Source organism: Centropristis striata, chromosome 5, assembly GCF_030273125.1.
Source record: "Centropristis striata isolate RG_2023a ecotype Rhode Island chromosome 5, C.striata_1.0, whole genome shotgun sequence".
Taxonomy (NCBI): Eukaryota; Metazoa; Chordata; class Actinopteri; order Perciformes; family Serranidae; genus Centropristis; species Centropristis striata.
Genome location: NC_081521.1, coordinates 39,974,483 through 39,986,963, shown reverse-complemented (window position 1 = coordinate 39,986,963; position 12,481 = coordinate 39,974,483). Strand labels below are relative to the sequence as shown.

Genomic DNA, 12,481 nt, shown 5'->3' with positions numbered 1-12,481 from the left:
ACAATCTCACACGCACAGTTCAGATCACCCAAAAAAGAAACAAAATGACCAACAAAAGACACAAAATGACCAAAAAAGACACAAAATTACCAAAAAAACCCACAAAATTACCAAAAAACCCCCCACAAAATTACCATAAAAGACAGAAAATGACCAAAAAATGAAACAAAATGACCAAAAAAGACACAAATTGACCACAAAATGATCAAAAAAAGACACAGAATGACCAAAAAAGACACAAAGACACAAAATGACAAACAAAAAAACCCACAAAGTGACCAAAAACACATGAACACAATAACACAGTGGACACAGAGCTGACTTCCAAAATAATTTGGCGACCCCCAGAAATCATCTCGCGACCCCAATTGGGGTCCCGACCCCAAGGTTGAGAACAGCTGGTTAGAGTACGGAGAAGCTAATGACGGCTCACTTGACACAGTCAAACTTTCGGGTCACGTAAACCCGACCAATTAAATATTAAAATCAACTTCAGTCCTGGTGCCCGTTTTTCCATTTTGTATTTTTGATCTGAGCCTAATATTGAAATATGAAAAAAGAAGCATTTTTTTCATATTTTGTGTTATAATAAAAAACAAATAACAAAATAACCAGTCAGTTTTTAAATATTTGAGTTTTGATTGCCAATTGAAAATGGAAAGAACGAATGATCCACGGATTCAATAATCATCTGAATTTGCATTTGTTTCTCTGTTTTTTTTTTCCTTCTAGCAGTGAAGCAGACTTTGGCTCCAGGGGCCAAAGGAGTGCAAGTCTTCAGTCAGGCCTCGCTCACTGCTGCTCAGAAGAACAAGCTGAAGGAAGCAGGAGGGGGAACCTTCAGGTTGGTGACACATTCACACACATATCATCACAAATAGAATTTTTTTGTTATTATATTTGAAGTAGAAACTTTGTCTGCAGTTAGAAAATGCACACAAACATACTATTTTATACTATTAACAACATACATTACCGGTCAAAAGTTTTAGAACACCCCAATTTTTCCAGTTTTTTATTGAAATTCAAGCAGTTCAAGTCAAATGAACAGCTTGAAAGGGTACAAAGGTAAGTGGGGAACTGCCAGAGGTAAATAAAAAAAGGTAAAATATAACGTACATTTCAGAATTATACAAGTAGGCCTTTTTCAGGGAACAAGAAATGGGTTAACAACTTAACTCTATGGAGTCTTGGGCTATTTTGTCCATTTTTGAATTCTTTTCATGTCTTTGTAAGTCATTTTGTGTCTTTTTTTAGTCATTTTGTGTCATTTTTTGGTCATTTTGTGTCTTTTTTTTGGTCATTTTGTGTCTTTTGGTGTCTTTTTAGTCATTTTGTGTCTGTTTTTGGTCATTTTGTGTCTTTTTTTAGTCCTTTAGTCCAACATAAAATGTGATTTTGAATCTTTTTTTTTACTTTCAAAACACTATCATGCTCAATAAAGAATTTTAAATGTTGCAAATGTGCATTAATTTCAGAGTACACTGAGACATTAAACTGCATCATTTTCAATTAAATTCTGGAAAAGTTGGTGTGTTCTAAAACTTTTGACCAGTAGTGTACATTAAAAAGTTCTTTGCATTTATTTAATTCTTATATATGATGGTAAACTGAATAAATTGAGTTGCGAACCATTGGTTGGACAAATTAATGATGATTTGGATTTTCTGTTTTCCGACCAAACTACATATTATTTGTTTAATCAAGAAAGTAGTTGTTACATTAATCTAAAATGAAAATTCTTGTTTGCTTCTGGAGGTTTAGGCGAAGGTGTTCCTGATATGTAATGCTAGTTTCATGTTGTTGCTTTTCTGCATTTTATAAAATACAATCTAATTATGATTAAAAAAAAATGAGACACAAAATTGCTAAATTAAGATGAACATTTATTTAGCACTATTATTGTTTCCTTGAGTAGATTGATTAAAAAAAACATAAACATGATCAACTAATTAAATGTCCACAAGTGAACAAAATAAAAAAAACTTCTTACAAATGGTAAAAACACAGTTTGAGTGAACATCATTTATCAGCAGATAACCGCAATCTCCTTGTTTCTATGTGAGAACAAAAATTTCCAAACTTAGCTAAATAAACAATGTTCCTGTAGTGGCCTTCTCTTCAGCCTGTGAGAGTTTACACTCATTTTCTTATAAGGAGGGTATGCAGTTATCCGTTAAAGTCCCCTAGTCAGCCATTGTGAAAAAAGAAATAGAAAATAGTCTGCAGAAATGGTGAAAAGCAACTGCACAAACACACTGAGTGTACCATGCAAAATTGAGTCAATACAATTGGAAACTCAGCGAAAGGATTCAGCCATAGCGGATTATGAAAGACTTAAAAGAGGAAAACCAACATTAAGACTGCAAATACTGCTTTTCTATGTTCTCAGGCATAGTTCGTTTCAGTGTGAAACTGCACATTTGTACATGTCCAGAGAGAATTTAGTAAACTAAATTAAGAACAGTCTCCTTAAAAAAGTGTCTTTTTGGAAGATTTCAGCCTGTTGACTCCTGGTTTCTGTCCCTTAAACCCTTGTGTTGTTTAATGATAAATTGGTTAAAACAGACACATTCGCTAATTTTATGCAGTAATTATCTTAATGAATTACCTCATAAGCATAACTGATAGTGGGTAATGGGTAATATATCAAAGTAGTTGCACCTTTTCTAACAGTGTCGACAAAAACAGAACATTTACCTGCTTTTAAAAAGAGTGTAAATCTTAAATGTCACCTAGGGGCAATTTGGCATCCAGACAGCATTTAATTATAATAAATACAGCTTTAGGTAGGCTTCTTTTCAAGGCTTTTGGCTTTGATTGCATTAGACTGAAAATGTCTAACTATTAGGCTGGTTTATACTGTGAATTTCTTGGCATAATATAGTGTTCTGGTTTAAAAGCATATACTTTTCTGATAGATGGATAAATAGATAGATTACTTTATTCATCCCCGAAGGGAAATTCGGTTGTCACAGCAGTCCGGTATTCAAGTACAATAAAATACAATAGAATAAAATACTGAGGTAGCATAAATAAAAACAACAATAGAAAGAATAGAACAAGAACACTTAAGAAGTTAAGAAAAGAACATCAGTTAGTAGGATGGTTGACAAGATGATGGTAATAATTAAACTGGTGATATGATGCAACAATGCTATAGTGACTAGACGGTATATAATAATAATAATAATAGTGCAGTATATAATATATATAATATAATATATAATAATAGATAATAAACAATATAAAAATAAAATGAAAAATATAAATAAAGTAATTATAAGTAAAATAATATGACATATAATATATAATAATAATAAATAATAATAATAATATTCTGTTCTGCCTTGTGTAACAGGTAGCATGTTTGAGTCTCAAAAAAGAAGAGTAACCATGTTATTTAGGTAAATGCATCCTAAGTTATTCCATTGGCATACATTGTTTGTAGGAAAATTACACCGTCTTAAAATGGTGCAGTCTTGAGGAGGAGACCGGAGTGTTTTTTGTCTGCTGCAGTGTTGTGAACCTACCACTAGGGGGCACCAAAGATGAAGATATTTAAGTGCTCCATTAGATGCTTTTAGATAGCTTACAATTGTGTATTATATATATATAACTGTGATATATGAACTGCACTGATGGTTCTATAAGTGCAGTTGTTGGTCAGACTCAGTTATAAGGGTCCATGAGGAATTATTATTGTGCATATTTTGCTATCTGTTTTTTTAGCTGCAGGAGACTACTGCAGCTAAATGAAACTATTAGATTATTTTGAATAAATGTACACTGACAGTGACCGTTTTATACAAAAAAAGGTGCATATTTTGTTACAGTTTATGTCTGACGTGTCATCTTTTATTTCCTCCAGGGATGATGATGATATCAATGATGTGGCCTCAATGGCAGGAGTCAACTTGACAGAAGAGAGTGCCCGTATCTTAGCAACCAACTCCGAGCTAGTTGGCACGGTGACTCGCTCCTGTAAGGATGAGACCTTCCTCTCCACCTCTTTACTCACGCGGAGAGCTCTGGAGATCGGTGAGACACATAAACTTCAGAGAAAATGTACAGCACGTTCTTGCTTTTTTAACCCATAAGAACCCAGAGCCAATAATCCTTAAAAAGGAAAATCATGGGGGATATACCACAGACCAAGTGGACCTTATGATATATCTTATTTTTAAATTAATAAACTAGACATCTTTTCTGCTTACAGAAACACAAAGTTGCCTTTTTCTTTGCATCTCCACAACATATATCAAAATTGTGACATTAACAGTGCTGTTTAACAATAAATTATTTTTTAGATTTGTTTTTAAATAACAAAATAATAAATCAATATTAAATAAAAACAAATAACCATCTGCCTTTTTTGTTTTCATCTCCATAACATATATCAAAAGTGTGACTTTAATAGTGCTGTTAGACCAGCTATTCTCAACCTTGGGGTCGGGACCCCAATTGGGGTCGCGAGATGATTTCTGGGGGTCACCAAATCATTTGTTTTAGTCTTTTTGGTCACTTAATGTCTTTTTTTGTTCATTTTGTGTCTTTTTAAGTCATTTTGTGTCTTTTTTTTTATCATTTTGTGGTCATTTTGTGTCACTTTTTGGTAATTTGGTTTCCCTTTTTTTTGGTCTTTTGTGTCTTTTTTTAGTCATTTTGTGTCTTTTTTTGGTAATTTTGTGTCTTTTTTGGTAATTTGGTTTCCTTTTTTTGGTCTTTTGTGTCTTTTTTAGTCATTTTGTGTCTTTTTTTGGTAATTTTGTGTCTTTTTTGGTAATTTTGTCTTTTTTTGGTAATTTTGTGTCTTTTTTTGGTCATTTTGTACCTTTTCTGGTCATTTTGTGTCTTTTTTTATCATTTTGTGGTCAATTTGTGTCTTTTTTGGTAATTTGGTTTCCCTTTTTTGGTCATTTTGTGTCTTTTTTGGTCTTTTTGTTTCTTTTTTGGGTGATCTGAACTGTGCGTGTGAGATTGTGTTCAGTGAGCGGGGGACACGGACAACATGCATGTTAAATTGGGGGTCGCGACTCAAAAAAAAATCGAGAATAAATAAATATAAATAACACTGCCTTATTGGACGGCTTCTCAACAAGCTACTGTAGCTGTAGGACACTAAAAAACACACTTGAGAAAACATACATGAACATTACTAGAACATTTAAAATGTTTGTGACACCCGTGTCACCGTGGGTTCTTATGGGTTAAAGGTTGATGTGGTCTCACTCCGTCTCACTCTTTTATCCACGCTCCTCCTGCTGTGACAGGGAAGAAGTTCGGAGTGAGCGAGCTGGGCACAGATGTGGTCAACTTCATTTCCCACGCGACACAGCAGCGATTACAACACCTGCTGGAAAAGGTGTCGCGAGTGGCACAGCAGAAAAACACAACCTTCAAGGTGATCATTAATTACAGTAATCTGAGAGGCTGGTGAGACTTTTTTTTTTGTAATTATCTTTTTATTAGGAAATTTCACAACAATTGACAAGTACAAATGGATTTACAGCTGTTAGTATCAAAATTGTACAGAGCCAAAGGTTTTGTATCAATAGCTTCTTGTTCCAAATGTTCATTGTCCATTCCCTTTTTAATAATGAATATTTTTTATAATGAATATGTAAAGAAAAAACAAAGACATACAATGGTGAGACTTTTACAGTTTTTTTTGTTGTTTTTTTTACCTTTTTTGTACCTTCATTGCAACTTGTTGCTTGATTCGTCCTTTAGGAGGATGAGCGGTGTGAGCAGGTCAGCGACGTGCGAACCCAGCTTAAGTTTTTCGAGCAGCTGGATCAGATGGAGAAGCAAAGGAAGGAAGAGCAGGAGAGAGAGATTCTCTTAAAGGCTGCCAAGGTAACAATACATAAACAAGGTCATCCTACATGTTGCACATATACAATCATAATTGCATAGACAAGGCGAGTGAGTGGTCCTGGGTCAGTGTCATTAGTATACAGTTCCTCTGCTGCTAACTGTCACTAGAGGACAAATCTGCTAACAATGTGCGAGTGAATGAATAAAACAATTGATTGAATAAATTGAACATATCCATCCTGAAATATTAAAATGTCCTCTACCTTACTGCAGTCTCGGTCACGGCAAGAAGACCCTGAGCAGCTCAGACTGAAACAGAAGGCCAAAGAGGTAAGTGTATGCAAGGCAGTGTTGGGAGGGTTACTTTTAAAACATATTCCACTCCAGATTGTTGAAAAAAAAATCCATTACATCCAAAATGTCATTACATTACTCAAATAAAGCAATGTATTCTCAATAATTTGGATTATTTTTGATATTCTTCAAAATCATCTTGCTGAGCTCATTTGTCTGTGTCTTATATTTCCATATTATATATATATATATATATATATATATATATATATATATATATATTATATTACTATTATATTTCCATATATTTTCCTGGCTGTGCATCTCCTCTGCCATTGTCGTATGGCAGGGGCAATGCACGCACAAACATTGTAGCTTCGTATTTTAAGAATCTGTCAATGGGAAATGTCTCATATGAATTTTTTTTTTGAACAATGTTTTTATTAATTTTCAATAAGAACATACAAAACACATCAACACTCACCACACTAGCCACATAATGAAAAGCAGGCAGACCCCGCTGAACACATACACAAAAAATAAATTAAATAAAATGAGTAAAAATTTAAATAAAATAGAAAAGTGTGTGAATATAAAATAACAATTACAACAAATAATATTTTTTTTAAAAATAAAAAAAATTGTTACACTCATTATGCTTACAGATAAATATAATCTACTGTTGCTTGAGAAAGTCCATTAAGGGTGTCCACACCTCTTCAAATTCTTGCACTTTACCCTTAATTACATAGGTTAGCTTTTCTAATGTAACACACATTGCCATTTCTCTAATCCAAGATTGTGTAGAAGATTCTCATATGAATTTTAGAGTAAATAAAACAGAAAAAAAACTTGGAAAAGTTTTTTACCTCTGCCGAGGGCATGCCAAAGTGAAAAATATGTGATTTGGATCTGCTCTGCAAAATTGAATGGGTTGTTTATTGGCCCACACTACACTCTTCCACCAAGTCTCATGAAAATAAGGCCGGTAGTTTTTCTGTAATCCTGCCAACAAACAAACCAAACTGAAAACATAACCTCTCTGGCAGAGGTAATAAATCAATCCATATCTAATTTAGAAGGCAGTGACAGTGACTGGATTCAGAAAACCACTAACTTAAGCTGTAACTATGAAGAAATACAGTTAGAAATCTTTTGCATTTTCAAAATGTAATTCTGTGACTTGTACTCCGTTACTCCTCATCCCTGACGCTACGATAAGAGACGTTGATTTGATGTCTTTGTGAGGCATCGTGACAAGTCTGTCTGTGAGACTGATGCGTGTTATTGTCTCGGCTAGACTACTGCAATAGTTTGTTTTCATGTCTTAACAAAAATGAGCTGTCGCGTCTGCCATTAGTTCAGAACTCTGCAGCGAGAATTCTGACCCGCACGCATAGGTGGTCTCACATTTCCCCTGTTCTTAAAGCCTTACATTGGCTCCCTGTCTCCTATAGCAGCTGTTCTCAACCTTGGGGTCGGGACCCCAATTGGGGTCGCGAGATGATTTCTGGGGGTCGCCAAATCATTTTGGAAGTCAGCTCTGTGTTAAAGTGTTCATGTGTTAATGTGTTTTAGTCTTTTTGGTCACTTAATGTCTTTTTTTGGTCATTTTGTGTTTTGTTTTTTTTCTTTTTTGGTCAATTTGTGTCTTTTTTTGGTCATTTTGTGTCTTTTTTTGGGTCATTTTGTGTCTTCTGGTCATTTTGTGTCTTTTTGGTCATTTTGTTTACTTTTTTGGGTCATTTTGTGTCTTTTCTGGTCATTTTGTGTCTTTTTTGGTCATTTTGTTTCTTTTTTTGGGTGATCTGAACTGTGCGTGTGAGATTCTGTTCAGTGAGCGGGGGTCGCGGACAACATGCATGTTAAATTGGGGGTCGCGACTCAAAAAGGTTGAGAACTACTGTCCTATAGAATACATTTTAAAATTCTGGTTTTAACATTCAGAGCCTTACATGGCCAGGCTCCTCCCTACATTAATGACCTGATACAGCCCTACACCCCCACTCGGGCTCTGAGGTCTGCAGATCAGAACCTGCTCATGGTTCCACCACCCGTCTTAGAACCAGAGGTGATGGAGCTTTCCAGGCTGTTGCTCCCATGGAACAGCCTCCCTCCCTCACTGCGCTCACTAGATTCTGTTGTCACTTTTAGAAGCCAACTGAAGACATTTTTATTTGTTCAGGCTTTTGATTAATTGTTTCGGGACTGCTATGGTTGTTTAACCCCTTAACGCCTGCTGTCGCAAATATGCGACAAACCGTTTGACTCAGTCAACCAGCCGAGATAGCGTCTGCATTCCCCCAATGCCGGTTGAATACCTGCTGTTGCAGGTTTATATAAATAAACGAGGGTGAATAAATAAAACATTGTTTTTTCACTGTTATATTACTGTGTTATTGTTATCCTATTATTGACCATTATGCCTGCTGTAGCAAATTTGCAACATACCAAAATTTCTATTTATTTTTTGTGCAAAAGTGAAATTAATAATCTCAACATTATTTACCATCTACTTAAAGGCAAAAACACACATAAAACATTTTTTTATATACAGCTATATAAATTCAGGCGTTAAGGGGTTAAATTGCTGTTGTTTTGGTCTTTTAAAACTTGTATGTACATTTTTATGTTATGTGTATGATTTCTATGTGAAGCACTTTGTGACTTCTGTCTGTGAAAGGTGCTATATAAATAAAGTTTACTTACTTACTTACTATTGTTGTCGTCCTCCAGATGCAGCAGCAGGAGCTGGCTCAGATCAGACAGCGAGAAGCCAACCTAACGGCGCTGGCAGCAATCGGCCCGAGGAAAAAGCGGAAAATGGACTCTCCCGTTAGGGGCGCCAGTGCAGAGGTGAGGAATATAAAACCAATTTGGCATAAAAGTGGTTGTGCTTATTTGGGAATATTTTTCAATCTACAAAGGAAAGGTCAGTTAAAGACTAAATGTCTTTTCCTGTGCTCCGTTTTAAACCCCAGGGCTCAGGGTCAGGCCCCTCTCAGCCTGGAGGCTCCAGTGGAGCAGGCTCCAGACAGTTTATGCGACAGCGCATCACCAGAGTCAACCTCAGGGACCTGCTCTTCTGCTTGGAGAATGAAAGAGGGACCAGTCACTCACACCTGCTCTATAAAGGCTTCCTCAAATAGCACCTGCATTAAAATGACTAGTCTCGCTCAGTGGCATTAAGGAAGCAGAGTTGACAGTCAGCTCAGACCCTCTCTGCCGGTACTTTCTTTGATCACCCACTGCTGAATGATGAGACGTCTGTGTCTGTGGGAAGAGAATTATCTGGAACACTGAAGAGACGTCTTCTTTTAAAAGCCTCTTCAAGCACAGGTCTTTTGTATTTTCAGGAGATTTGAACTCGGCCCTGATTTCAGCGTGCCTCTCAGCTTGGTTCGCTCTACAGAGACCAGTTGCACCAACCACACTTCAGTCATGCACTGCCTCATGCTGCACTCGAGAAAAATGTCTTTAACTGAACTGAACCCTTCAGACCCCAAGACCTTGTCAGTGTCTTTTGCACCGACGACTTTGTTGTAGCAGCAAATCTCCATGAAGTGGTTCCATTTTAGATTCATGTGCAACAGCCTGATTTTTACAAAACTGCAGTAATGCGCTACTTCTCCTGACCATGTTAACACTCTGTTTATTTAAGTTCTTAACAGAGGTTTTAATTTATCACACATTTATACTATATTTTAGCACAGTTTCAATGCCTGTGGATTGTTTTACAGAGACTAATCTTGACTAGCCTTGTCATCTGCTGAGTTGCCTTCTTAACAGATTTAAGCCATATGGATTAGAATGTGTTGATCAGCTTCAGTAACTTCATCTATACAACAGTTCTCCACATTTGTAGTAGATGTGTGCTTTCATTTCTTTGTTGTGTGCTTTTGTTATTTGTATTCGGTTGATTGGAAACGAAAATGATTGTTTGTTTGTCATGTGTTGGTACTTGGACTCTCGCACAAAATAGTTTTTTTTGCTGTGAGAGTTTTCAACACAATGAAATTCCACCTTTTATTCAGATTGTAGCGCATTTACTACAAAGGCGACATATACTTTACATTCCTACCAGTCATTTCATAAGCACACCATGCTCATTGAGATTTGTTCCCACACATTTCTTTAGTGGTGATCTAAAATTCAACTTAAAGACGGTACCTTCTATCACAGTGACCATCCTCTCTAAAGCCTCATTTTCACTGCAAGGTTCAGCCGGCTCGACTTAAAGTCACTCACTCATCATATCTACTTTGTTCTTTACTGTAGCAATCAGCTGAGGGATTCTCCTTTTACTGGCAACCAAACTGAGGCCAGTTGTTTGGTAGTTTAAAGCAGCTATTCTCAACCTTGGGGTCGGGACCCCAATTGGGGTCGCGAGATGATTTCTGGGGGTCGCCAAATCATTTGTTTTAGTCTTTTTGGTCACTTAATGTCTTTTTTTGTTCATTTTGTGTCTTTTTAGGTCATTTTGTGTCTTTTTTTTATCATTTTATGGTCATTTTGTGTCTTTTTTTGTAATTTGGTTTCCTTTTTTTTGGTCTTTTGTGTCTTTTTTTAGACATTTTGTGTCTTTTTTGGTAATTTTGTGTCCTTTTTTTGTCATTTTGTGTCTTTATAGGTCATTTTGTGGTCAATTTGTGTCTTTTTTGGTCATTTTGTGTCTTTTTTGATCATTTTGTGGTCAATTTGTGTCTTTTTTGGTCATTTTGTTTCCTTTTTTTGGTCATTTTGTTTCTTTTTTGGGTGATCTGAACTGTGCATGTGAGATTGTGTTCAGTGAGCGGGGGTCACGGACAACATGCATGTTAAATTGGGGGTCGCGACTCAAAAAGGTTGAGAACTACTGGTTTAAAGCATAGTTTCGTGGGCTGCTGTTTTCTAAAACCTGGGTCCAGTTAAAAAAAAAAAAAGTGTGTTTGTGCACTGACTGTTCAGTGGTCTGCAGTGATTTAACGCCACCTTTTAGTATTGGCTCAGTTCACCTTGAACCGACCGAGTTGGTATAAAAAAAAGTACCAGATATGATGCACTTTCCACAACTTTTGCCAATGGAAAACAAAAAAAAAGTCAATTAGAGTAGAGCCGAGCTCTACCGTGCAGTGGAAATGCAAGAATTGATTTGAGAAGTCCGCAGATTTCTTTGTGTTTTTAAATGTACGGCTTGCAAGCTTATTGTTTGGGGGATTTTGAAGATCCAAGAATAGTGAAGACTTTTGAAAAATAATGTGGATTTGACTCTGTGCTTCACGTCAGAGAAGTGTGTAATGTTTAAGCTTTGACTAAAACAGTCTTGGGCGGGATGTTCACTGTGAAAGATGCATGGCTCAAACATTTTAGTGTTTCCATTAAAAAAGTTAATGGACATGAATGGCTAAATGGATAAAAAAAACATTGAAACTAGTCTGGTATAATTGAGAAATGAAGTGGTTGTTAGTAATGTAAAGTATACGGGCTGTGTAGTTAATGGAGAAAAATGAATTCCAATAATGTTATTGATTACAGTCATTTAAGTGAATCACACATTTTCCAATAAGTTGTATGTCCACATTGTTATATTTATGAATGATGGAGGTTGATCATGTTGGGTAAACATGAAATGCAGAGCGAGGACTGCACTTTGACGGATCACTTTTCTAAAAAAACTCGATCAGATAAGCATACCCACTTTATAACTTTTTATATTTTTAGTGCACATAATAATTTTGGTCTTTATACCGTTGTCATTTTATGAAAGAATGTTTATCAGCAAATTTTATTACTGTATATATTTAAGTTTGCTATTTGTAGGTTTATCAGTTGACGACTTCAAATTGGGCAAATTTGTCTTATTTTTCATACGCAGTAGACATGACAAGTAAGACAAATATATTATACTTTCTTGCCAATATCTTGTACATTTTGCACAGCCACTTGTTTATATGTAAATATCTGAATTTTAAAAAAGAAGTTTTTAATTGCTATTTTATATTGGATTGAAAGAGAACGATCTCTATTAAAAGAAAAAAAAAACTATTTTGATTGCACGTCTGGTCTCTCTCTTGTCTTCATACAGTCGTTCACATTCTGCAGCCTAAAACACTCAGAAAGCACTCAAGCATGGGCCTATATTTTCTTTGTCCTGTCAGCAGTAGAATTAAGTTAGACAGGGGAATGTTTAAAAGGGCCTAAGTAGAGATAAAACAATGGATGTGAATATGATCAGTCGGGAATTTCCTATTAAAACTGTTTTATCTACAGTTTTAATAGGAAACGGTATGGAAGCAGTACAATAAACTCAGTCAGAAAGCACATTAAAACAGGATATTAAATACATTATGTATTTGTAAAGACAGTTTTCTCTCCCCACTGTCTTCTT

The 12,481-nt window shown here is 35.7% G+C and overlaps 1 protein-coding gene across 1 annotated transcript in view; it reads left to right on the top strand.

The window, feature by feature from the left end:
- Positions 1-12,138, top strand: part of LOC131972119 (transcription initiation factor TFIID subunit 4-like) — a 30,641-nt gene extending 18,503 nt beyond the window's left edge. The window contains exons 9-15 of the mRNA XM_059333887.1: positions 733-844; positions 3,872-4,041; positions 5,274-5,404; positions 5,734-5,859; positions 6,094-6,150; positions 8,851-8,970; positions 9,096-12,138. Of these exons, the coding sequence (XP_059189870.1) occupies positions 733-844; positions 3,872-4,041; positions 5,274-5,404; positions 5,734-5,859; positions 6,094-6,150; positions 8,851-8,970; positions 9,096-9,263 (884 nt within the window). The 3' untranslated portion in view covers positions 9,264-12,138. The remainder of the gene's footprint in view (positions 1-732; positions 845-3,871; positions 4,042-5,273; positions 5,405-5,733; positions 5,860-6,093; positions 6,151-8,850; positions 8,971-9,095) is intronic.
- Positions 12,139-12,481: the final 343 nt, after the last annotated feature.